The sequence below is a fragment of the Eptatretus burgeri genome, chromosome 4 (genome assembly GCF_056783735.1).
Source record: "Eptatretus burgeri isolate ZD-2024b chromosome 4, Ebu_testis_v1, whole genome shotgun sequence".
In the NCBI taxonomy this organism is placed as follows: domain Eukaryota; kingdom Metazoa; phylum Chordata; class Myxini; order Myxiniformes; family Myxinidae; genus Eptatretus; species Eptatretus burgeri.
The window spans coordinates 109,280,411-109,307,910 of NC_140964.1; the positions used below are offsets into that span (position 1 = coordinate 109,280,411).

Genomic DNA, 27,500 nt, shown 5'->3' on the forward strand with positions numbered 1-27,500 from the left:
GCACATATGGCAGTTAAAACAAAAGAAACAACGACGCAGAGTTACGACCGAATACGCGTACACATGGCAACACTTATACAGTTCTACTTTACAGATGGCACCAACACACATTTACTCAAAAGCAAAGGAAGGAAGCCACCCTCATAGACAAGGGGGCAGACAGGCCTGGAGGCCAATATGTGCGCGTGACCTGGAGGAGCGGCCAGGTCCGCGACACCGGGTGGGCTCCTACCCGCGTCCTCGTGACGCGTTGGCGGACGAGCCGCAGATGTGGCTGTGCCCCGTCTCCGTGCTCCTTGGCGGTTTTCGTTGGCCGACGTTTGGAGTGGGGTGGGAATGGGGCCCCCTTTTTGCACTATCTCAGCGCGGGGGAAAGGGGGAATTGTTGATGCCCTGGGGGAGGAGAATGGCTGGCTGGCTTGGGTCCTGCGACGAGCGATCTCACACCTCGTCGCCGACCTTCTCGCCTCGGACCCGAGCTCCTTTGCCTCTTCCCGCAACTCTCCTCAGCCGACTGCAGAACCCAACTCGATGCCACACCGATGACTTCGCCACCCGACTCCACTCTCTCCCACACCGATGACTCCACTCACTCTGCCCTGCCGACACACACTGCTACTGTCACACTCTGCCACTGCCACACTCTGCTACTGCCACGATTCGCCTTGCGCTCGCCGTTTTATAGGCTGGCAGGAGAAAACAATATGCAAATATCCGGATCAGGATTACCTCGGGGGCGGAGCCACGCTCGCCCATTGGACGGAGGAAAAGTGGGCGTGAACTTCCCCTGATCCTAGAATTTGCATATATCGATTTCACACAGACGCGCCTGGAGGTAGGGTCAAGCCGCTCCGCGCCTGCTCATTGGACGGATCAGAAGTGGGCGTGTAGCGTTCCTGATCCGAATTCTCCCTCGGAAAGGCCGCTATTTGCGCTCGCGGCTCGGTGCGTATCGCTGAACGAGCCCAAGACAGCCCGACGCTCAGTGTTCACAGGTGGTGCGGGAATGGTCGTAGAAGGAGAGAGGTGAAGGTGGTGGAGGGTTTTCAGTGGTGGTTTGATGGTTATGGTGCCGTTTGGGAATGACGGTGATGCGATGTTTGCGGGATTGAGTTGTGGAGGTAAAGGTTGTGGCTGTTGACGTTGTTGTTGTCTGAGGGTTGGAGCGTGGTTGTAGTTGGTGACGATGGCTGGCGTGATGGTTAAGGTGGTTGTTGTGTGATGGTGGTTGAGACGTGGTTGGTTCAAAATAAAGACAGAACAGAAAAACGGCTATCTCAAAGCGTCGCAGCCCGAATGAATCACATAAATTCCCTCGAGACAACGGATTTGGGGCTAACTACACATGTACTTAGAGATATCTCACCTACGGGCCCTTCATGGTGTAATGCGAATTTCACAGCCATAACAATATATTCACTGCACATCTACAACAGTTCGACAATATTGGTGAGTGTCTGGCCACACACAACACTCCTGTTGATCTGTCCCTCACCGAACACCCATTGCATTTCAAAACAAAATTCAGTCCGAGTTTGACAACATGGAGCATCTTGGCATTATTAAGTGTATCGAGGAATCAACGGAATGGGTTCGTGCATTAACCTATGTCGCAAAGGAGGACGGTGCCATTTCTGTCTGTCTCGATCCTGGTCACCGAAACCATGTTTTGATCCACCCACATCACAGAACCCCAACAACCGAAGAGCTAAATCATTGTTTTGCTGGGCCTAAATACTTCTCAAAGCTTGATGCCAAGCCTGGCTACTGGGCTGTCTAACTTGATGTGATAGTCAGCGTCCGCTTATGTTTCAGACCCGGTCAAACTGATACTGCTTCCAGGGTCTTCCGTTGGAGTTGTCTGTAAGCTCGGTCATTTTCCAGTTTGAGATTGATCGCGTACTGAAGAACTAAAGATGCTGTTGACATCGCAGATGACATTGCTGTGTACGAGGAGGCCACGGAACAGGAAAACAATCAGAACATGCATGAGCTAATGCTTACTGTGCAGCCTGGTGTTGGCTTAGTGGTTTGGGTGGTGGCTTGGGATCCTAGGGAACTGAGTTCAAGCCCTGCTGGCTGCCGAATTAACACCAGGGGGTTGACTCAGCCTGTCATCCTTCTGAGGTCGGTGAAATGAGTACCAGGGTAGCAGCCAAAAGGCTGCACACGAAGAGAAGGGGTATTGACGGATTTATTAAATCTCGTATCGGTGTGGCGCAGGCATGATGGGCCGAATGGCCTCCTCCTGGACATAATTTCTTTGTAATCCTTGTAAACGTGAAGGACTCGTGCTCAATTCTTCCAAATGTTTCATTAACACTAAATTTAAGCAAACGTGTCCCCCCAACCCATGTGGGCTGCATATCAGACCACTTAACCTTGAACGATAACTTTATTACAGTTTACTTCTGGAGGGGTTTTACAGAAATGTTTTATTAAACCCTTCCCGGATGAACATAGATGGTGTTAAGGCCTTATTTATATCTCTGACCCCCTCACCCCTCCCCACTACATAAATGTTGTAATATTGTACCTCGAGCTATTGCATATTGTGCAACTGTGTTGTGACTGTAAATATTTTACTCAAAATTACAACTGTTATCGAAGCATTGTCACACTGGCGGTAAACACCAGAGGCGGCAATCAGGTTTTATCCAATCTGTTCTCTTGTGAAACTCTTCTGTTTCACTGTGTACCTTTCTTCATCCAGATCACCACGACCACGTAATGTTGTGACCCGAGGTTCATATTCCATGGAGTGATGGTTTGTCTGCCTCTAATTCAATGTTATGATGGATCCCATTGTGTAACATGTACTTCTTCACAACCTTCTGACAATGTGGAAAATAAATGTTTTTGGGGGTTTTTTAAAATTATTTTAAAAACGTCTTTTGACAATTTTGATTGTTTTTATTACCTAACTCATTGTTTTTCTCATATGGTTACAGAAGAAGAAAAAAAATTTGAGCACTTCAGAACGTTTGTTAGAAATTGCAAAATAAAACAGTCTTAATATTAAAATTATTATTATCGTTATGAACTAGCAAAGAACCCCTCCTGACGGACCGGTGAATTCCCCCAGAATTGGCATAATATGCCTTAATATGGCTTGGAGTACCGTTAAATGGTGCTATGCAATATCTTTACATTGAGAGAATTCCTCCCAACCTGACCCTCTACCCCCCAGGCTATCAATTTAGTTACTGCCTAAAACCTTCCTGTGTGCACCGTGAGTACATCCAGCAGTTTTCAACTCGTTCCAGTCAGGGGCTCAGAAGCCCGCATAAGTCAAACAAAACATACACTTCTCAAATTGGTGTATGCTTTACTGACATTTATTTCTTCTTTGCCTTGAATCCATGGTTGTGATGATATATAATTATTTTTTTTCTTTCAGGTGGTCTCAACCAAACAGAGACTTTAAAAATGACTTTGTCATGACACCGGCCCTGACCCCGGAATTGTGGACAGAGAGCCAATGCCACGGGTGGTGTGAACCCCAGATGTCCAATCGAACAGGGGGTAAGACCGGTATGTTTTGTGAATGACTTGAGATAACACCCTGGTGCTCAGGTTCTGGAACAGTGCAGTTGACATCACATCAGGTCACAACATGCATCCCCCGATACCTCCCCCACACCAAGGTAGAAGTGGGGTTTGGGGCCGACATTGAAGGGAAAAGGAAATTGAATGCTGAGGAAAGAGGAGTGAAAGTATGGAGAGGAAGGAACATATGAGGAGGTGGTTGAGAGGAGGGGAGATTAAAATTCAATCAATTTTGCAAAAGTAATAAATATATGGTGACTGACTGAGAAGAAGAATCATCAAAATAAACCTCAAATACAACCCATTTCTCATTGGTAGGTAGCACACGAGGTGATATTCTTATAGTCACGTTGTCTTCAACGACCGACACACCACCTGGCAGGTAGGGGACAATAAGATCTCTGCGTCCTCCAGGCTGATTTGGCATGAATCGGTGTCTGAACACAATGACAGCGACAGAACTCCCGACAAGATAGCCGAGCAGAGCTTGTTGACGTTCCGCATGTGAGGCGTGCAAGTACAGACTCGATTTTCCCATTTAGCGAATGAATACACCAATCTCCCCAGTGTTATCATTCCCATTCATGAAGACCACGTGAGATTTTATCAAAAAGGAGATTTATTACAGTGAAAAAAGGAGGGAAGGGATGAAAATGGTCGCTCTGCGATGATCACGATGAAGTAAATAAATTACAAACAGTGCGCCCCGAAACCACAATGACCTGAATTATGCCTTTTCGCATTCACTTGAGGAACATGGAACTCAGAAGGATCGACAACACAACCTGTCATGCGTGGCACAGCTCGTAGAAGTGTGGGTCTGTTCAGCACGGTTCACTTTCCACTCCATCCGGGCATTCAACTTGTTTGGACGTGCAGTGGTTCAGCATAGGTCTTCGTCTTGCTGCACCTCATGTGCCTCTCCAGGACTCGCGAACTGCCCCAAGGTCAGGTCAGGTATGGGAGAATGCGCAGGAGCAGCGCGTCGTTGCGTCCACTTTCTGCCGGTACTCCAGGGACTTCCGTCTGACCATCCCCCAGGCAGATGCCTTGGCCATCCCCATCTCCTTGAGATTCCGCTCAACCTGCTGCAACCACGAGGTACGTGGTCAGGCCATTGGCCTCCTTCACTCACGAGGCTCCCTCGCTGAGAGAATCTGGTCAGCAGGATCAGCGTCAGGAAAACGAGCCACATGTCCATACAGCCGCAGCTGATGCTCACAGACGATGCAAGGAACAAATCTCATTTGAGTCTCTTTCAGCAACTGCTGGTTGGACACACAGTCTGACCAGCGATAACCAAGGATTCTCTGAAGAGACCTGGTACCAAAGGAATTAAGTCGCTGTCTCAGATCCCTGGTCAGAATCCAAATCCCACATCGGTAGAGCAAGACTGGAAGCACCAAGGATCTGAAGACTCAGACTTTCATCCTCCTGCACAGGAACCGGCAGCACCATACTCCATGATCCGGTGAATTCATGACTCCCCACACCCGACCAAGACGTCTATTGACCTCTGGCTCACAGCCAACAGCGACATGGATATCACTGCCAAGAGAAGTGAATCTATCCGTGACCTCAACATCCTCGCCACAAACAGGTACAGACAGGACAGCAGTATCCAAGATATCATTGAAAGCCTAGACATTAGTTTTGACCCAGGAAACCCGTAATTCCAGCGGCTCCGACTCGTCATTCAGCACCTCGAGGGCCCCCAAAAGGATATCCAGAGTTTCCGCAAAGATGACTGCATCATCTGCGAAATCAAGGTCAGAGATCTTGACATTCCCAAGCGATGCACCACAGCTTGATCTCTCTGACATCCTCCCCTGAAACCAGTCCATACAAGCGCTGAAAAGTGTGGGGGGGGGGGGGTAGTACACACCCGTGACCAACTGCAACAAATGGAAATAAGTCAGAGATGGTCTCACCACATCTCACAGCACTCTTCGTACCAGAGGATAGTTCAGACATCAGATTGATAAGATTCGGTAGCATTCTACAAAGACCAAGAATCCTCCAGAGGGCATCTTGAGTCACTGAATGGAATTCTTTGCAGAGATCAACATCGGCTGCAAGCAGGCCCGGTCGGAACTCTCGTCTGCATTTGGTGAGGACCCGAAGAGCAAGCATAAGGTCAATCATTGACCTTTGGTGTAAAGCCTGACTGCTCTGGAAGCTGGTGCTCAAGCAGATGGTGGCGAACCATATCAAGAATTATCCGAGCAAAGACCTTGCCCAGCACTGAGAGCAGCGTCACCCCTTGGTAGTTGTTGCAGTCTTGGCGATCACCCTTCCCTTTCCAGAGAGGGACAACAAGGCCCCTCTTCCAGTCAGTTGGGATGATGCCTGTGTTCAAGGCAGAGCACAGAACTACATGCAACGAAACGACATGAGTGCAGCATTTCCACCAGCTTTGAGAAGTTCAGCATGGAGGCCACATATTCCAGGAGCTTAACCCCATTTCAAGCAGTTCATCACAGCCTGTGTTTCCACAAACGAAGGTGGATCACAGTTGATTGGAGGGTCAACAATAGGGATTGTAACACCCCTGACGTCCAACTCCACAGCTGGTGGATCAGCCTGGAACAGCTGCTCAAAGTAACCAGCCCAGCGGGTCTTCACTTTGGATTCCTCTGTCAAGAGCCCACCACCCTCTGCTCCAATTGCAGTACAACAAGGGACGGGCTTGGAGGAATGCAATGCGTGAATTCCCCTGTAAGCAGGATGAGAATCAGTTGACCACAGGTGATGCTCTACCCCCTCACAGATTCTTTGTATATCGGCCTCTTTCTCCACCTTGAGCGCATGTACAGTTTTACGCCTCAGCTCCCTGAACAGCTCAGCTCTGCTATTCAGCCTGACATGGCATGGACATCTCTGGGCGGTCTCCGTATCGTATGCTATATTAACCTACCCCATTTCCTTCAATCCTATACTTCAGACTCAAGCATGGCATGGAATGCGGTATTCATTGTAAGATCACTTGCCTCAGTCGGAGCATATACAGAGACCAGGGAAATGACACCCAAGGAGTGACGACTCCTTAGTCTCATAATACGCTCGTTTACCCGTGTTACTTCTATTATCATTGGAGTCAGCTTAATGTACATAGCTACAGCAATTCCTTGGGCATGATAACCATCAGAGCGACCAGACCAATAGCTAGTCGGTGTAACCACCTGCCATTATCTCGCCACTATCTGGTCTCTGAACCTCAGAGAGTGCTGCAATACTGATGTTCAAACGCTTGAGCTTAGATTATAACAGAGACAGGTGTTCATCCTCTCTTTGGAATGGGATATTCCAGGCACCCACTCAAAGCCTCAGGTTAACCCGAGGAGACCACTTTCTGGTGGGCGACACCTCAGCACCACCCCAACACACACTACTGCAATCTGACCCGGGAAGGTTACCCTGTGGTTTTCCTCCTATCATCAAAGAATAGGGGTCCGGAACGCTTTGCCCCAATCCCATCATCTGGTGAGCTGCACAGGAGGTACTCCCATGGAGTGGGTTTTCAAATTTCTTTGTGGTACGTTTTGTGGAATGAAGTGTTTAACGGTGGCTGGAGTGCAAATCCTGTCACCAACCTCCTAAAAAAAAAGGAACCCAACTGCAAGAGGATGTCCACAGACACAGCTGAACACTAGATATGGATGGCTGTTGGCACACAAGGAGCTCATCCACCCTTTGACAGGTTTTGTTTTTAATCCTGCTGGGTGTCCATATCCATTTTCCCTCCTCACCAGGAAACCAGGTGGGGAGACTGTTTAGTCGCCGACAACCCGACCATTAAATAGGTTAGTGCAGGTTTACATGGTACCTGTAGGAAGTCACAGATCTCACCTGATCTGACAATGAACTGCCACAAGGACTCGCTGTAACTTCTGCTTAACTCACCAACCCAACAAGCAACAACCAACCACTTTACGCCAATCTGCAGCAACAAACCACCTTTTATGTATGTTGTCTGTGCTTTTTAAAGTCCGCACGAGGCCCCCACCAGATATATCCAGCCATGAGTATGCTCATTAGCTGACGTAAACAGTGAGATCTCCATACGAGGGTACTTTTTAGCCCGCTTGGGCTAAACTTTATTTAGCTCACACCAGACACTGCAATCGTGCGATGGACCGTGCTTATTGGTTGTCGCAGTGAGGAAAATTGCCATTTATGGACAGATGTTACAAAAGGAGAGGGGGAGGGGTACATAATGTGTGGAGGAAGGAAAGGTGGGATTTAGACACAGACAATAGGGTGGGGGGGAGGAGAGACGAGAGTGTTCTAAATACGTAGTTTTACAATTATGGGTATTACACTGCACTTATGATGAAACTAGCAAATACAACTTTGCTTTGCTGACAGGAACATTAGGGGGTGGGGGAAGAAAGAGAAGAGGGAAGGTAGTGAGAAAGGTAGAGGGGGGAGGGAGGGGAGGTGTTATGAGGAGGGAGAAGCGAGGAGGGGTGTGGGAGCTAGGATGGGTGAGGAAGGGGGGAAAGAGCCAGGAAGGTGGTGGTGAGGAGTGGGTTTGAGAGGAAGTAAGCATGAGGGAGGGGGTTCTGGTCTTGCATTTGGTAGAGGAACTTGTGGAGAAAGAGGGAGAGAGGGGCAGTATAGGATTGAACGAAATGGGGTACGTTAATATAGCATACGATACGGAGACCGCCCAGAGATGTCCATTGGGGTGGAGAGGGGAGCAGATAAGCGTGAGGGGAGGGGAAAGTGAAGGGAAGGCAGCATGAGGGAATGGGAAGATAAGAGCAATAAAATGTGCCCAAAATAGTAACCTTTTTTTTTAAACCACTGTGTTCTACATAAAAATGGCTGGGAGCATTTAAAATCTATTCTATCTCCCTGGCAAAGGCCTGCCTGCATGCATGCATGTCCACACATGCAGTGGCCTTTATACCCATCCGGTCGGCTCACTCCAAATCTGATTCGTATATGATACACTCTGGGGAAGCTATTTCAAATTCAAAACTGAACCATCAATCCTTAATAGAGGGGGGAGAGGAGAGAGAGAGAGAGAGAGAGAGAGAGAGAGAGAGAGAGAGAGAGAGAGAGAGAGAGAAAGAGAGAGAGAGAGAAAAAGAGAGAGAGGCTGTAGAGAGAGAGAGAGAGAGAGAGGCTGTAGAGAGAGAGAGAGAGAGAGAGGCTGTAGAGAGAGAGAGAGAGAGAGAGGCTGTAGAGAGAGAGAGAGAGAGAGAGGCTGTAGAGAGAGAGAGAGAGAGAGAGGCTGTAGAGAGAGAGAGAGAGAGAGAGGCTGTAGAGAGAGAGAGAGAGAGAGAGAGGCTGTAGAGAGAGAGAGAGAGAGGCTGTAGAGAGAGAGAGAGAGAGAGGCTGTAGAGAGAGAGAGAGAGGCTGTAGAGAGAGAGAGAGAGAGGCTGGAGAGAGAGAGAGGCTGTAGAGAGAGAGAGAGGCTGTAGAGAGAGAGAGAGGCTGTAGAGAGAGAGAGAGGCTGTAGAGAGAGAGAGGCTGTAGAGAGAGAGAGGCTGTAGAGAGAGAGAGGCTGTAGAGAGAGAGAGGCTGTAGAGAGAGAGAGAGGCTGTAGAGAGAGAGAGAGAGAGAGAGAGAGGCTGTAGAGAGAGAGAGAGAGAGGCTGTAGAGAGAGAGAGAGAGAGGCTGTAGAGAGAGAGAGAGAGAGGCTGTAGAGAGAGAGAGAGAGAGGCTGTAGAGAGAGAGAGAGAGGCTGTAGAGAGAGAGAGAGGCTGTAGAGAGAGAGAGAGGCTGTAGAGAGAGAGAGGCTGTAGAGAGAGAGAGAGGCTGTAGAGAGAGAGAGAGGCTGTAGAGAGAGAGAGAGGCTGTAGAGAGAGAGAGAGGCTGTAGAGAGAGAGAGAGGCTGTAGAGAGAGAGAGAGGCTGTAGAGAGAGAGAGAGGCTGTAGAGAGAGAGAGAGGCTGTAGAGAGAGAGAGAGGCTGTAGAGAGAGAGAGAGGCTGTAGAGAGAGAGAGAGGCTGTAGAGAGAGAGAGGGAGAGAGAGAGGTGTGGGAGGAGAGTGCTGCATTTTATTAGGAGTGCAGAGCGAGGAAGGGAGGAGGAAAAAAAAAAAAGAGAAAGGTGAGGGTCCGTGGTGGGGGCCTAAAACTTCGTCCAATCGATGTATTCAGATTGAAAGCACGGGTTCTTTTGCCATGTATCACCATCTTCTCTATCGTATAAAAGGAGCTCAGTGTCGGTGTGCCTACCTCCATCCCTGCCTGCATCCGGCCGGCAACAATAGTCCTCTCGGGGATACTACAAATGAAGCAATAACGGTACCCCCTCCACGTGCTGTGATGGCTTTTTTTTAATCAATCTGCAAACAGTATGATATCGTTGAGTAATATGAGGATAGATTGGCCGGTTTCAATTTACATTCAAACAAAATTTCTTCCTACATCTTCTTCTTCACTTGTAATAACGGTGAGTCTCATTCAATCCAATTTCTCATATCAATTAGATTCAGAAAACATTGATGATACACCGTCTTTTAAAGCATCACAAAGCAGGCCGCTTGATTTGGAATACAGCTGAGAAAAAGATACAAAAACAGCTGATATTTCCATGAGAAAAAGATACAAAAACAGAAAAAGATACAAAAACAGCTGATATTTCTGTGAGAAAAAGATACAAAGATACAAAAAATTTCTGATTTATTATTTCTATAATTTATTCGCACGATTTTTAAAGGGTGAAAGTTAATTTTTATTCCGTTTTTTTTGGTTGTTTCTTTTTTAGCAATTACGCAAAGATCGGTACTCCTACCGGTGAAGCGCCGCGTCTTATCGACTTTTGTTGGTTTTGAAATGAACAACCAAGCAGCTTGGTGACCGCTCACCAAGTAGCCTAAGCACTCGAGCCAGTACTCCAATAAAACGGTTTATAAGAAACAGCTGGCTTGGCAAGCGATTAACGATCGCCAATCAGTCATATAAACGCATGCACCCGGAAACCCCCAATAAATGTTCGAATTGGACAAATTAATACTTTTTTTTAGCAGTCTGAATGACTGATGATGTCAAGGAAGAAGTTTAAAATTTGAAATTTGGCCAAGATCAAGAGAGACCAGAGGTTATAGCATGTGCGGTAATGAAATAAAGCCACAAATGCTGGTGTCTCCGGGCATATATAAACATTGCGATGTATCCAGCGCTTTGGAGATATGATCATCAGGCATTCCATGACATGAGTTAGGAAAGTGAAACTGTTACGGTCTGTTCAAAGTCAAAGCATTTTTGAGCAGGCCAAAAAAAATGAGGAATTAAAACCCCAGTGAGGGCCAGTGAGGTGATCAAGGATGAGTCTTTATGAAGGATAATTAAATAAGGCCATTAATTATCTTCAAAAGGGGTGTTTAAATCAACCAAACTACCCAATTTTCATTCATGCACTACCTTGGAGTTCCCTTCGTATGCATGCAAAGTTTGGGGCTGCTTGGTTTCATGGTTTTGGAGTTATGGAGACAGACAGACGGACACACACTAACATTTATTAGTGTAGATAGCTATTCTAATATATCCCCAATTTTACCGCTTAGACCAGAATCGTAACAATATTATGCAAACAAATTATTCCAGTAATCGGCATCCACAATTATCCTTGACCATGTTGTGGAACGTCGACAGAGGCCCTCAATAGTCTCGCCTGAAGGGGATGCAAGGTGTGTGTGTGTGTGTGTGTGTGTGTGTGTGTGTGTGTGTGTGTGTGTGTGTGTGTGTGTGTGTGTGTGTGTGTGTGTGTGTGTGTGTGTGTGTGTGTGTGTGTGTGTGTGTCTGTCGTCGGTTTTTCCCTCTATATGCGGGTTTCAGAATGTGGAATGGAGTTCTTCCATCGATTTCCATTCACATGACGAGATCTGAGATGGTGACAGTGAGAAAGGAGATCAACACAGCTGTTAAATAAGTAAATGTTTAACATAACAACATTGTCATACATTTAGTCACAGACACAAGCCGTCATCCTTCTGGTGTCATGTCCTGAGCATTGTTGTCCTCATGCACACCCCTTCAGCATTTTGCCATCATTGGCTGGAAGACCCCAGGCCTTGCTGCAACCACTTTGAGAATCTTATTCCAGGGCAAGAACACACATTTCCAGGATTCAATGTCCAGTATGGCTGGTCTCCCATGACTCCTACAACCAACCAAGTCGAACAACCATCTGTTCAGCCGATGACCAAAGCCGTTCTCTGCACCCAACAACCAGCTTCCAGTCTTGCACTACAGCATCAAGTAATGGTAGACATGAATGTTCTGTTTGTGTGAAGACACAGTCACCTGCTTTTAAATGCTTCTGAAAACTGTAGCTGAACTCCAACGTTTATCCCTTCTTAACTTTAAAGAGAACAAATATAATCTATCATATAATCAGTTCGATGAAGTTTGTGGTTCTTCCATGTAGTGTTGACAAACCCTTTTCCAAGACAAATTGCTTTACATTCCCTTTTATTTCTGAACCCCCTATTCCTCTGGTGTGATGTCCTTGGTTCTGATGAAATAAGACGTGTTTGCCTCAAGCACCACCATTCCATCAGGTTCCACAGTCTCTGTACCTTGAAGGTGCACAGACACTTCTTCCAAGATCTCTGGTTACCCTAACCCCTCTTCACTCTTGCCAGCACCTGGTATACATCAAGCCTACTTTCTCTTACAGGTACAAATTGTTTCACTTTGTTTGTTATTTTACACATGCAAGTTAAGGTTTCCATTTTCCTTAACTCTCTCCATATCCCTTCAGTTGTCTCATCACTCTGGCCCTGAAGGGAAGCAGAACAGGTCACCTCCCTGTCAGTGAGATTTACCGTTTCCTCACCAGAAACTTTCCTTACTTCAGGGTAAGCTCAATGCCATGGAACATAGCTGGACAAGTTAACAGCTTGGACTGTCGAACAACCATGAGACCTTCTGCTCGATATTCTCATTTCTTTACACTTTTCCACAAGGTGGCCAAATAGGGAAACAAATCTAGTGTCAGTAATAAGGGTTTGCATTTGACTTGTCCACATCACTCACGGTTTTGGTTCTGTTATCCACGTCAGCATTTCACCGCGTGTAAAAGACATCCACACACCTTGCATGTTGTCCCACAGACAGCTCCGGATGGCTGGAAGAACTCCATTCGGCACAACCTGTCCCTGAACAAATGTTTTCGGAAGGTGGAGGGAGAATACGAGCCAGAGCGTGCGGAGGCCAAGGATTGGGGAGCTCGCAACGGGGCCAAAACATCCTCGTCAAGCGGTTTGAGCACCTCTCGGAAGGGCTGTCTGTGGTGTCTGGTACCTGCACGTGTCGGCAGAATGGAAGACGAAATTCGGAAGTGGAGGAGGAAAGACCCAGACGGAATTCGCCGGAGCATGGCAAACCCTGGTTAGATTTTCGAGTGTCCATTACCGATTAAGTTTGATGAAAGCACTGTACACGATGACAATGTCCTTGCACCTCATTTGTTTTGCTTGTCATATGATGGGGAGTTGTGCTGAAGTGCTTGGTCAGGTTGCGATGCAGGGGAGATGGATGGATTAACTTTTTCTGAATCTGTGTATTGTGTTGTGCAAAGCTTCTGGTACGACGTACCTGGTCATGATTATATACAATTGATGGAGGTATAGTTATTGAATTGGTCGAGAAAGCAAAATAGATCAAAATTGGGATTGCTGAGAATGTGTTGAACACAAGATGAGGATTTTGAATCAATTGAAAACAGTCATTCTCCACAGATGGAGTCTTTGGAAACAAATGGATTATTACTTGGTTGGAACCACTGCATGCCTGGTGTTGGCATAATGGTTGGAGTGGTGGGCCCAAGGTTGCTGAGTTCAAATCCTATTCGGCTGTTGAATTAATAACAGGTGGGGTTGACTCTGCCTGTCATCCTTCCGAGGTCAGCAAAATGAGTGCCAGCTTGCTGGTATCCTGTGTCGGAGTGGTGATCCGTCCAGGATTGTGGCTAATAGCTAAGGAGACTGCTTGGGCAGCACCAACACTCTACACAGAGTATGGTCCCAATGGATGGAATCACTGTCATAGATGTTGACAGCTTTTTGGCTGCACATCCATCAAATGAAACCACGGTTGGTAATTTAGTGACCTATGGATATCTGTAAACGAGCATGCTTCCTGGTCAAAAAACACACCTGTTACCATTTATGAATTGATTTCAAGTGACGAACTGCTCAAGGCCAGAATGGAACAATGCCAGAATTTTTGAACCAATTCAGTCATTACCTCTTTTTTTTTCCCCCTTCCATTGGTTCGTGGGCGCCAGCAGTGACCACTATTTTCGTTGTCTGTCTGTCTGCTTGTGACTCTCCAGAGCATAGCTCCATGGCATTTGATGCAATCTTGATGAAACTTGGATACAAGCTCAATATCATGGTCCAATTGTCTTTTTGTATGAGGGGCGTCCCACGCCCCTTGTGGGTGGAGCCACGCCCACTTGAACTTTATTTCTTCTTGATTTTTTTTTCTCACAATTTCATTTCCTTAAATTTGTGTGTAATGTCCATAAGTACAACATATAAACTAGAACTACGTTAGTGATGGCACACCATTGCATATTAACGCTCGCACTGCTTTGTCCCATGAACGCGAGGTGAAATTTTATCTTGCAAAATGGATTGACCATTCTTTTCTATTTGATGTGCTTTATGACCAAAGACTTTATGTTTATGAAATCAGAAGTCATTGCAAGCATGTCAACATTTCATGAAACATTAATTTAACACTGCACAGCAATATAGAACTGTGCATCAATTTAATCATAGGAATGAACTGTGTATAATATTAATTATAATAATTATTCAAAATCTTCTTCTTTCGGCTGCTCCCGTGAGGGGTCGCCACAGCGGATCATCCGTCTCCATTTCGCTTTATCCTCCACATCTTCCATTGACACTCCAACCACCCGCATGTCCGCCCTCACAAACCTCTTCTTTGGCCTTCCTCTTCTCCTCCGACCTGATGGCTCCATCCTCAGCATCCTTCTCCCGATATACTCCGCTTCCCTCCTGTGCACATGTCCAAACCATCTCAATCTCGCCTCTCTCACTTAGTCTCCAAACCGTCCTACCTGAGCAGTCCCTCTAATATACTCATTCCTTATCCTGTCCATCCTCGTCGCTCCCAACGAGAATCGCAGCATCTTTAACTCTGCCACCTCCAGCTCCGCTTCCTGTCTTTTTGTGAGCGCCACCACCTCCAAACCATACAACATAGCTGGTCTCACTACAGTCTTATATACTTTTCCCTTCACTCTTGCAGCTACCCTTCTGTCACAAATCACTCCTGCAACTCTTCTCCACCCACTCCATCCTGCCTGCACTCTCTTTTTCACTTCTCCACCACACTCTGTTACTTTGGACAGTTGATTCCAAGTATTTAAAGCCATCCACCTTCCCCACCTCAACTCCTTGCAACCGCACCATACCACCACCCTCCCTCTCATTTACGCACATGTACTCAGTCTTACTCCGACTGACTATCATTCCCCTTCTATCCAGTGTGTACCTCTACCTCTCGAGGCCGCCTCAGCCTGCTCTCGACTCTCCCGACAGATTATGATGTCATCCGCAAACATCATAGTCCATGGAGACTTCTGTCTGATGTCGTCCGTCAACCTGTCCATCACCATTGCAAACAGGAAAGGGCTCAGAGTCGATCCTTGGTGCAATCCCACTTTTACCTTAAACCGGTCCGTCATTCCTACCGCACACCTCACCGCTGTCGCACTGTCCTCATACATATCCTGCACCATCCTCACATATTCTCTACAACTCCCGACTTCCTCATACAATGCCACAACTCCTCTGTTGGCACCCTATCATAAGCTTTCTCTAAATTCACAAACACACAATGTAACTCTTTCTGGCCTTCCCTATACTTCTCCATCAACATTCTCAAAGCAAACATCGCATCAGTGGTGCTCTTTCCTGGCATAAACCCATATCGCTGCTCACAAATCATCACCTCTCCTCTCAACCAAGCTTCCACCACCCTTTCCCATAACTTCATGGTGTGGCTAAACAACTTTATGCCTCTGTAATTTCCACAGCTCTGCACATCACCCTTATTCTGAAAAATTTGAACCAGTACACTTAATCTCCACTCCTCCAGCATCCTCTCACTTTCCAAGATTTTATTAAACAATCTGGTTAACAACCCCACTGCCATCTCTCCTCAGCACTTCCATGCCTCCACTGGTATACCATCTGGGCCAACCGCCTTGCCATTCTTCATTCTCTTCATAGCAGTCCTCACTTCATCCTTACTGATCCACCCTACATCCTGATTCACTATCTCCACCTCTTCCAACCTTCTCTATCTATCATTTTATTCATTCAACTCCTCAAAGTACTCCATCCACCTTCTCAACACACTGTCCTCGCTCGGCAGCACATTGCCATTTGCATCCTTTATCACCCTGACCTGCATCACATCCTTCCCAGCTCGGTCCCTCTACCTTGCAAATTGGTACACATCTTTTTCCCCTTCCTTTGTATCCAACTTCCCATACAGCTCGTCATATGCCTTTTCCTTAGCCTTTGCCACCTTTCTCTTTGCCTTTTGCCACCACACCTTGTACTCCTGCGTACTTTCTTCATCTCTCTGAATATCCCACTTCTTTTTCACCAATCCTTTCTTCCTTATACTTTCCTGTACTTCCTCATTCCACCACCAAGTCTCCCTATCTTCCTTCCTCTGTCCAGATGTCACACCAAGTACCTTCTGAGCTATCTCCCTCACCACTTTGCTGTAGTTTCCCAATCATCCCACCCATCTTTACCACCATCCAACACCTGTCTCACCTCCTCCCTAAATTTCATGCAACAGTCTTCCTCCTTCAGCTTCCACCATCTGGTCCTTGGTTCAGCCCTCACTCTTTCTCAACCTCACCTCTAAAGTCATCCTACAGACCACCAATCGATGCTGTCAAGCTACACTCTCCACTGCCACCACCTGACAGTCTCTAATGTCTTTCAGGTTGCATCTCCTGCGTAAGATGTAATCTACCTGTGTGCACTTTCCTCCACTCTTGTATGTCACCCTGTGTTCCTCCTTCTTGAAATACGTATTTCCCACTGCCATTTCCATTCTTTTTGCAAACTCGACCACCATTTGTCCTTCCACATTCCTCTCTTTGAGACTGTACCGACCCATCACCTCCTCATCCTCTTTATTCCCTTCCCCAAAATGCCCATTGAAATCTGCTCCAATCACCACTCTTTCATCCTTGGATACACTCTGCACCACTTCATCGAACTCACTCCAGAAATCTTCTTTATACTCCATCTCACACCCCATATGCAGGGCACATGCAGTAACGATTGTCTGTCTCTCTGTCTCTCTGCAGACTTATTACAGTTCCTGGTTCCAGATGAGCTCACTGCCTCCACAACCATGCAAGGCTTTTCCTGCATACCACCAATCCTGTCGCTGCCTCCCATTATGCCAAACCCATCACTGCCACCTTTCCCATGCAATATGCACGGGGAAACTCCCTTCCCTGCTTTGCTCACTCATCCCCAAACTTTCAAACAGCCCTTCTCCCTCCCAACAAGTTATGACTTTTCAGCTTGTGCACCTGAACCAGAACTGGACACGTTACAGCCGAGCATCACAGACTTCACCTTGCAGGGTATGTGACCATCTTCCTCAAGCAGTTACACTGGGATCATATTCATGATCCAGTTCTTATAAATGCAATTTTACAACAGTGGAGTAACAATTTGAATCACAGCACTCTAACAGCCTTGTGTGATAAAAGTTTAGCTTTTACTACCGTCTTATCTTTGTAGGAGACCTGTGGGATATCTTCGAAGATACCACTGGTTTAAACTCCAGCTTGACAACAACCACTCCTCCATCCATCAGCTGTGCCAGTTCAGCTTCTCATATGGACAGCACATGTGAACTCTGAACCACAACCAACACACCACCACTGGAGCCAACAGAAAGCACATGCAATTCAAATGACTCCATTTGGGCATACTTTGCTTTGCTTTGTAATCAGTTCGTGTTGGATGAACAACCCTTATCTTCAATTCATATCCAGCTTCTTAAGACAAGCTTTAAAACGAAGGTGTTATCCATATCAATCGTTGCAGTTAAAAAAAAAAATTCCTGGAAAGTGGGTCATGGTGTTGTCATTTTTACATGAAATGTATTTTTTTAACGTAAAAAAGTTGTGCTGACCAGCAAGCAATGTTTTATTTCGGCCTCATGCCCGACATAAAATTCAACCACCACCAAAAATAAAAAAAAGTAAATGTTTCCAACTTTGTCTTTGGAAGTTATTGTATGTCATGGTATAACAAATCGATGTTGAATCTCATCCAATTTGCATTACCCAAAGTGCAATAATTGGTCAAAACTACTGGATCATCAAATACTAATTCTTCATCCAATGAAATAGTTTACAAATGCAATTGAATACAAAAAAAACCACAGCAAGAGATTTTCTGCATGCTGACACTATACACAGCAATGCACACGTTATTGCTATGAAGGTACTTTTTGGAGTCCATGCTCTAGCGGCCCTCCCGTTAGGCTCAGGATCACTCACTGGTGCTGGTGAGATCGGTCGTCAAGCCGTTTCACGTGGATTCGTCTCACACGCTCTATCCTTTCACGGTCGTCATCATCGTCCGGAGTGTGCGATCGAGTACCTCCACCGCCGCATCCTCCGGCACTGCCGCCACCACCACCACCTACTCCACCAGTCGCCTCCAATAAGGCCTTGTCTGGTGCGCCGAGACCATCACGTGGTTCATAGAGCAAGATGTTTAGAGTCTCCTCATAGATTCGTGCCTCTGGAAACTCCACCTTCCGATGCACACAGACAGTACTTAGAGACCAATCATCATCGGCCGATAAATCGTGCAGCATCTTTAAAAATAAATTTTAAAAAAATTAGACCCTTGTCTACCTTTAAAATCCGCATTTGTATAACCCAAAACAGTTTATAAATTTTAAAGAAAATTGGATTTCAACTCGCTCTTAATTCAGAATGCACAATGTCTCAAAAATGGGAAGGAAAGGGTCAGATCACTACTCAAGAAAGATGAAGAAAAACCCAGAGATTTTGGTGAAATGTGAAAGTTATAAGAGAGCTCTCAAGCTTAAAGCAAGCCTGGTGTTGGCTTTGTGGTTAGGGTGGTGGCTTGGGATCCTAGGATCCTGAGTTCAAGCTGAATTGGTCCGTTGGCTGCTGAATTAAAATACACCAGGAGGTTGACTCGGCCTGTCATCCTTCCAAGGTAGGCAAAATGAGCACCAGTGTACCGGTAAGGGGGGCACTGCATCAGCGGCATAGCCACGTCCCAACCAATAATGCGACCAGCAGCCACAGGCTGCACTCGACAGAGAGAGGGCTTAAAGCAAAGTATTTTGTTTTTTTCAAGATGGTGATCGAAACGGCTGGATAGCAGCTTAGTACAACACTCAAACATCCATCATGTTCAGGGTACACGCAACATCCATGGAGGTAACAAAGCTTTTGCACAGATTCGAACCTTGGCAAAAGTACAAACCTTGGTTTGCTTCTTTTCAGTGGCGTACACGATAGATGTGCAGCACACTTCCGCAATCTTGCGTCCCAACCCATAGAAGGACCAGCAGCATATCTCATCCCCTATGACGTCTTTTATGAAGAGCACACGGCCATTGAAGCGAAGTGACAGTTTGTCGAACAGCTCAATGTTTTTCAGCATGTTGTCATCAGAATTACTTTGAGAAAAGGGGAAAAAGAAAAAACATATTTTCACCTGAACACACTTCAGTTGCTAATTTTTTAATAGCAGGATCAAAATATGAAATACACAGCCAAACCTCAAAAAAAATTGCAAGAAAACGTTTTATCATGCGTTTCTGTAGTACTTGGTCCAGAGAACAACGTATCAAAAGTTGGCCGAAATCGGACAATCAGAAAGAGTCAAAGTTTGACGTTAAAAAAAGATGGCTGCCACTATTAAAAAGTGCCTCATTTCTTCTCATATCCAATCATCTTAGCTGTTTTTACACATGTAAGTGTAAAAAATAAATAGTTTAAAACTGTTCAAACCAGTATCTCAGTGAATTCGCGATTCTATCTTGAACATTGCATACCCAAGTGACATCATGAGATAATCTATGACATCATGACGTGACTTTTTATTATTTCACAATTATGTGGCAAATTGATGATGATTAAGATTTTAGACAGTATTACTGAAGGCATGTAAGTTCATCAATTCTTCCTGATCAAGCACCTATAGTTACAGTGCTGCCATCTACAAACATCTTCAGAGTCTGAAGACAAAGGATTCCAATCGGCTTCAGATTTTTCCAAATTTCACTTCCATCAAAATGTTGAATTATGATATAGAAAATGACTGTTTCGAAACTAAAGAAGATCACACAGGTAAGATTTAAAAAACTTTCAATGGCCATTTTTCCCATTAGACATTCATTCAGTTTGACTTCAATTAACACTGGTGAGGCAATGTGCATTTCTTGTGTACGCATACTGTACATGGTGTAAACTATATGTAGGGCAGAGACCAATGATGAAGAACGAACTTTCGCCATATCCACCCTCCTTGTTCGAAACTAAACAGCAACTACGGAAACCAGACAAACCTGCGCTTCTCGAGGCTATACGGAAGCATGCTGCGTCCGTGGATGATGCTGTCCTTCAGTCTATTCCCAAAACAGATCACTATGTCTTTGATGGAGGTTCCTTCTACATCGCTTGAAATGGACAGAAGGAAGTACCTACAGTTCAATTGCCGATGATTATGCATCTTTTACAGTGGAACTGTATGGAAAAGCCACTGTGGTATTCGATGGATATGAGGGACCAAGCACAAAGGACAACACCCACCAGCGACAGAAGACAACAACTGTGAGAAATGCTGTCAACATTACAGACACAACTAAATTTGTGGGGAAGAAGCATAATTTCCTTTCCAATGAAAAGAACAAAAAGTCACTTATTGATATTGTTACGGGCTGGGGGTCGTTCGCCACCAACTGACCGCTCTGACGGGGCCGCAAGTCGAGTCGGCCCGACCGATCGCCCCGAATATAGATCGCCGCCCGGATAACTCCGAGCGACGGGTCCTTGTACAAGAACCGAAATACGCCAATCGGCAGATCACGTGGGGTAGGGTCGATTGCCAATTTCAATTTACCCAAATACCCACGTGATCCAACTACCGGGGTATTTCACCCTCGACGGAACTCTTACGGAACAAACCGCCGAGGCGAGCGTGTCCCGTGCGCGATTCCGAGCAGCTTAATCTCCGAGAACCGTTCGTCCGAATGTCCCCCTTTTACGGCAAACCAACGGCTTTCTAACTGCCAACACACGAAATGCTCAGTCAATGAAAGAATCGACGTGACGAGCTGAAAACATTTAACAATTGGGTTATTTATTAATAATAATGGAGAACTCGGGAAGCACGAAAGAGCAGAACTCGACCGACTTTACAAAATGCGATGCAAACATTTACAGCACACAAAGCACTTAACAATTTCCGAATTATTAGACGGGCCCACGTACGTACACGCGCACGCGCACGCACACGCACACGCACACGCACAAAATGGTGGCAGAGGCCTTTAATAACGAGCTCCAGCTCGGAAGACAGGTGAGCTGAAACCCAGAACCTATCTTGAACCTCTCCACCTCATGTGGACTTCAAGTTGTTCGGACCCGGGCTTCAGCGAGAGCGAGCTGGACCCAATCGCCGTGAGCCACGATCCTTCCCGAGCTCCCGCGAATCCTCCCGCGCTTCTCAGCACGTGCTGGTGAGACGAGGCGCCAATCCTTCCTGTCGATGCGTCACTTCCCCGAGGAACCACCTCCAAAAGAGACCGATGAGTCGCACCAAGCTGGGAACCAAAATGGAGAACAAAGAGGAAGAAGAAGAAGAAGAAGAAAGAAGCCACCATTCGCAGCTCGAGCCGAGCAACTGGCTCAACTTCCTTCCAAAACAAAGCAGCTCGAAGCAAAAAGCTCTCCCGAGCCAAGCAGAAGCCAAAGCTCACTGAACCACCAAAGCAAAAAGCCTCCTCCCGAGCCAGGCCTCAGCCGAAGCTCACTGAGCCAGCCGAAACAAAAAGCTTCCGAAGGCCTCGACCCTAACCCAAGCCAAACAGGACCCAAAGGTCTGCTGAACGATTGCTCTCTGCCGAAGCAAAAAGCTTACTCCTCCAACTCAGCCAAAGAAAAGATCTCTTATCCTTCTCCCGCCCTTCCCCTGCTCCCCTCCCCCACACCCGGCGTGACTCATGCCCTCGTGATCCATCCCCCGCTTAACCACGGTGGGAGGGAGTTGTTGACATCACGGAATGGCAGGGTTCTTCCTCTTTGCAGAAGAGGGGGGGGGACATCTCCATTGTTTCGTTCCCTAACTATTAAATCGATCCGCAGCGCATCTAATCGATTTCTGAACAACCAATGAAAGGTGAGCTATCTAGGGAACAAGCACTTATCGACATAGCTGACTAAAAGGAACCTGTATGTTGTGTGCAATCAAATTCCAAATTCGTAACAATATGATATCAGCATGCCTGAAGCAAAAAGGCTGCCATGTTGTCCAGGCAGAGTGGGGTGCAGATGTGGATATTGTGAAAGCAGCTGTCACAATGTCCACTTTCAAATCAACTACGCTTATCGGAGAAGATACAGATCTTGTAATATTGCTTCTCCATCATGGAAAATGGATAGTCAAGAACTTTACTTTCCGTCAGACAAAGGGAAACCAAATGTCTACAATATAAAGGTTTTGAAGCAGCTACTCGCAGATGATGTTTGTACTGATTTGTTGTTTGCCGATGCCTTTACTGGATGTGATACTACTTCTAGAATCTTTGGGGTTGGGAAAAAAAAATCAGTGTTCCAAAAACTCAATTAAGGTGATTCTGTCTTGCATTCCTGTTAAAAGATTTTCTGTGCTCCAAATACGGATCAAGATGCTGTAGAAAGTGCTGGCTGCAAGTCAATGGTGTCATTGTTTCATGGGAAAACATCTGACTCTCTAGCAACATTACGATACAGTTACCTCTGCAAAAAAGTGGCGACAGCAAAGACATTCGAAACGCCAGAGAGATTGCCCCTCACAATTTCAGCTACAAAACAGCACTCAAGACAAACTTATCTTCATGTCATGGTATGGATGGGCTGGAGTGATAACATGGACATTACAAAATGGGGCTGGGACATTCAAGGGAACAAACTCACACCAGTAATGATGGACAACAACCCTGCTCCTGATATTCTGCTAAAAATGATTCACTGCAACTGCTTCGCTGGATGCAACACACTTAGATGTAGTTGTAAGAAGTACGGACTTGAGTGCACAGGGGCTTGTGGACCTTGCCAAGATGGCAACTGTGAAAATATGAACCATGCACCCATTTTAGATGAAAACGAGGACGAATATGCTGACTTTTTTTTGCTGAAGCAGTAATGGGTGTCCCAACTGGAACGACTTCCTTGGTACCAACTACCCAGGTATTATTTCAAAGAAATTGAACACATTGGTCTCCATGGCTGTTGTTTTTGTGTGTATAAGACTGCAACTTAGTAAAAGGTGTGGTTGTGGAATCACGATCTTGGCATAATCATTGAATTTATGATGTCATCTGGTCATCAAACAGGATGAAAACTATTTTTGTGAACAAGTTTTCATAAATTTGGAAGTTACCATGAAATCACATAAAATTACATCATGACGTCATTGACACAATGAATGACGTCATGATGCGACTTTGGGACACTCCCAGCAACATCACATGTTTTGGTACTTATAAGGTAAAAAGTTTTATCGTTAATTGTCACTTTTAAAGTGGTTGAGAACTGTTTGTCTCAAAGGTATGCATAGATATTAGGTATTTTGCTCTAATGGTAGCCATCTTTTTTGACGTCATATTTACACCCTTTCTGATGGTCCAATTTTGGCCAACTTTTGATACGTTGTTCTCTGGGCCAAACACTACTGAAAAATACCATAAAACGTTTTCTTGCAATTTTTTTTAGGTTTGTCAGCATATTGACCCGACTATAACCTGAACAAACCCCACTGATGGCATTCAAAAAAAAAAAACCCCACTCCATCTCACCTTCTGAAAATTCTTACCTGGTGTATGAATACTTGTTATTACTTCGGTTATACAGAAGTTTCACAACAGGCTGTGGAAAACAGCGATGCAAATCAGTTGCATTCCAACACTCAAGATGACACCCATATATTTTTTAAGGACCAAATGATCAGAAGTCCACTTTGAACGCCCATACCTTGTTTGAAGTCGTAATGAGTTTCTGTTCTTCCTTCAAAGATGTGATCACCGGTACCCGACAGATTGGGTCGACAGCATCGCGCTTTTGCTGGAATTTCACAAGGTGGAAGAACAATCACAGAGTCCACCACTGTTCCAGTGATACGGTTGATTTTCCCAGAGCAGACATTGAGATGTCAGGTGGAGAAACATTTTATCATGATGGTTTGGGGGTGATAAAATAAATTGATGATGATTAAAACTTGGTATTAAAATAACAATGTCAAACCTGAAGTCGAATGTACTCAAATATCATACGATTCTTTTTAAGTATGTATCCATTTGGAATTAACATAATTATATTTCTCCTCTGTATGGAAAGATCACCTGTATGTTAAATGTGTAAACAGGTTGAACTTTGCCAGTAAGTTAAATACAAGAAGAATTGCCTGCCATCTTAAAAGGTGAAGGAATTTTTAAAATGGACACAAACAAGTTGGAATGTGGATTTAAGAAAATGTCCAGATGTATCCACTAAGCTACAGTCGCTTCAAGGTAATATATTGTTGTGGTTGACGAAATTCGCAAACCACCATTCAGGTCCCTTAGGTGAGATATCTCTGTAAGTATATGTGTAGTAGCCCAAACCCGTTGTTTAGAGGGAATAAATCATTCATTCGGGCTGCGACCCTTCTCGATAGCCGTTTTTCTTTTACTATCTTTATTTTGGACCAGCCGCCATTACTACCATTACTACCACCACCAACCACGTCTCAACAGCCATCACACAACAACCACCAACCGCAACGCCGCTTCACAACCACAGCCACGACCCTTGCCGTCACATCTCGCTCTCGCAACCATCGCATCACCGCGCCGCTTGTGGACACCGATCCTGGACTCGTGCAGGGCGCGCGCCGAGCGGCGGGTGCAGAAACACCAGCCTTTCCGAAGAAATCGGATCAAAAACGATTCACGCCCACTTCTGTTCCGTCCTATCGGCGAGCGTGGGGTGATTTGGCCCCGCCTCCAGGTGCGTCGGAGTGTGGTCGCTATATGCAGATTCGCGGATCAAAAAGCATTCACGCCCACTTTTCCTCTGTCCAATGGGGAGCCAGCCAGAGGTAAAGGGTCGAAGGTGAAGGAGCGAAGCCACGGGGGCTATAAAGGGCCGCGTTCGCTCGCCAAAAAGGCAGTTGAGTTGGAAAGAGTCAGTCAAGGAGAGTTGAGAAGAGAAGAGTCGGAGAAAGCAGTTGGACGGAGCTGTGGAGAGTGGGAGAGTTGGAGAGGTGGCGGCGGCGAAGGCAGTCGAGAGGGCGCTCGTGTCAGAGTCGGGGAGCTGCGGAGAGGGGAGGCCGATAACGCGACCGAGGTCGCGGTGGAGACGCTCGTCGCGGGACCCGAGCCAGCGAGATATCCTCATCCCCCCCGAGCATCAACAACCCCCTCCTGTTTCCCCCCGCGCTGAGATAGTGTGAGAAGGGGGCCCCGTTCCCACCCCATTTCCAGGCAGTGCCAGCGAGGCCTGCGGAGTCGGGGCGCCACTGCCATTTTGCGGCTCATCACCAGACGGGTAGGCTCGACGCGGTCTCGGCCCCAGGCCCGTCTGTCCCCCCTCATAGTGGAGGGTGGTCCCTTTTTCTTTTGCTTTGAGTATATGTGTTGTCGGCGCCGTCTGTGAAGTAAAACTGTATAAGTGTTGCCGTGTGCTCGGTAGTCGGTTAGATCTGCATTGTTGCATTTGCTTTTTGTGCAGAATTGTGTGTTTCTTCTATTTTTACATTTGCTTTTGGTGTATAATTGTATATGTGTGCTATCCGTGTGCCATCGCGAAATAAATGTGCTTTATGTTGAACTGTTTTTCCCGTTTCGCTTCGTCTTTTCTTTAATTGAATCTCCATCTTACTTCACGTAAAGGGTTGGTCGTGGGCTAAAAGCGCCCGATAATCAATCGAACCGTCGAGGTTGACGATAACACCGCTCGGTTATCCCGATAGTACGGAACGGGTCGCTTAAAGTGGCCCGTGTCCGAAGTCGACCTGCGGCGAGGTGCGATCGCCCGGTCTACCCTCCGTGTGGGTACTTAGGTAGGTCGAATTTGGCGAGCAACCCTATCCCACGCGGGGGGCCGATTGGCACGATCGTGGTGAGGCCGAAAGGCCCACCCATGACTAGTTCCCGGCGTTAGTCCGAGAGGGTCACGACGGGATTGTCCGTCCGGTGGGCGACGTGCCGCGATTCGAGTTACGTGGCCGTCCGCACGCCGGCGGACGCGAATCCGCAACAATATTGTTACGGCTGTGGAAATTCGCAATACACCATAAAGGTTCCTTAGATTAGCTATGCCGGTAAGTGAGTGTTCAGATAGGTCCCCACCGTTGTTTAAAGGGATTTTCTTCATGTTCACCGAGCTGCGACCCTTTGAGATAGCCGTTTTTCTTCATCTACCATTATTTTGAACCACACAACAACCACTACCCCCATCTTCGCCACTACGTCCACTTCCGAACGGCAAACAAAGGCGCCAAGGAAGGAAATGCGAGTGCGCGCGGGTTTTCCCGCATGTTTTCCCCGCGCTTGGTGTAAAGGGAAGGGGGCAGGGCAGCTTGCTGCCGATTGATGGATGCAAGGCGTGAGGCAGTCGGAGTGAGGGCACACCCCTTTTCGAGAAGCTTCTCGAAGGGAGGCGGAGCCAAAAACAGGGAGGAGCGAATGGCGGAGCCCCATGCGATACAAGGCGGACTCTCGCGCTGTCTCTGTCTCTGTCTCTGGTCAGGGTCGAGTTCTCTTCTCTTGGTGGTTCAGGCAGCTCGTGTTCAGTTCAGTTCGTGGTGGCTGCTCGTCGAGCTCGCAGCTCGTGTTCAGTTCAGTTCGTGGTGGTTCTTCTCCTTCCAGTAGCTTGTTCGTGAGCTCGGGCTTCTTCTTTTCTTGAGCAACGGATGGGAGGCGCCGCTTTGCCACCTCGGGCGCGCAAGCTTGCGCACACGAGAGGAGAGTGCCAGAGAGAGCTCGCCGACCGTCGCACCACGAGGGTGCAGGTAACCAGCGTCGGTCTCGTGGGCCCATTCGGTCATCCACGGCCCACGGCCATAAAGGTTTACGAACCCCGTCTACCCCCTTGCCGATGAGGGGGTCATTTCTTTTGTTCTGTGTGAATGATGTGGCACCATGTCCGTAAGTAGAACCTGTTTAAGTGACTGTACACCATAAGCATATTCGGTGGTATTGCTTTTGTTTCCATGCTTTTTCTGTATATTGCATGACTGCCTTGGCTGTACATACGTGCTGTATAAATAAATGTGCTTTGTTTGAATGCATCCCATTCGTCATGTCCTATTCCCCCTTTGAAAGTGCCATCTTGCATCATGGAATAAGTAGTGGGTTTTGAACACCCAAGTAAAGAAGAATCACTGAACTGTCGAGGTCGGCGATAACACCGCTCGGTTATCCCTGGAGCATGGAACGAACCGCTTAAGCAGTTTGTGTCCTAAGCCGACCTGCGGCGTGGTGCAACCCCTCGGTAGGTTACCCGCACGGGTATTTAGGTATATCGACATTCGGCGATTCACCCTATTTCGCGCAGTTAGAATGCGGACTGGGTTGTGATGAGGTTAAACCCCCACCCGTGATTGACTCCTGGCGGTAGTTCCAAGGAGGGTCACGACTGAATTGTCCGTCCGGTGGGCGAGCTGCTACTATTAGTGGAAAG

General features: G+C 46.7%; 2 protein-coding genes across 11 annotated transcripts in view; one reads left to right on the plus strand and one right to left on the minus strand.

The window, feature by feature from the left end:
- Positions 1-17,800, plus strand: part of LOC147028878 (forkhead box protein N4-like) — a 28,782-nt gene extending 10,982 nt beyond the window's left edge. For 6 of the 10 annotated variants that reach the window (XM_085879662.1, XM_085879659.1, XM_085879660.1 and 3 more), the window contains 7 exons: positions 3,401-3,525; positions 11,544-11,770; positions 12,034-12,185; positions 12,270-12,366; positions 12,622-12,898; positions 16,881-17,165; positions 17,326-17,800. In XM_085879662.1, the coding sequence (XP_085735788.1) occupies positions 3,401-3,525; positions 11,544-11,770; positions 12,034-12,185; positions 12,270-12,366; positions 12,622-12,898; positions 16,881-17,165; positions 17,326-17,447 (1,285 nt within the window). In that variant the 3' untranslated portion in view covers positions 17,448-17,800. Of the gene's footprint in view, positions 1-2,713; positions 2,768-3,400; positions 3,526-11,543; positions 11,771-12,033; positions 12,186-12,269; positions 12,367-12,621; positions 12,899-16,880; positions 17,166-17,325 lie in introns of all 10 variants that reach the window. The other 4 variants (XM_085879669.1, XM_085879666.1, XM_085879665.1 and 1 more) reach the window with 4 other exon arrangements.
- The window catches only part of TNFAIP1 (TNF alpha induced protein 1), a 77,416-nt gene continuing 67,628 nt past the window's right edge, over positions 17,713-27,500 (minus strand). Inside the window, exons 3-6 of the mRNA XM_085879670.1 lie at positions 23,811-23,900; positions 23,653-23,705; positions 19,060-19,255; positions 17,713-18,352 (exon numbers count right to left, since the gene is read on the minus strand). Coding sequence (XP_085735796.1) covers positions 18,089-18,352; positions 19,060-19,255; positions 23,653-23,705; positions 23,811-23,900 — 603 coding nt within the window. The 3' untranslated portion in view covers positions 17,713-18,088. The remainder of the gene's footprint in view (positions 18,353-19,059; positions 19,256-23,652; positions 23,706-23,810; positions 23,901-27,500) is intronic.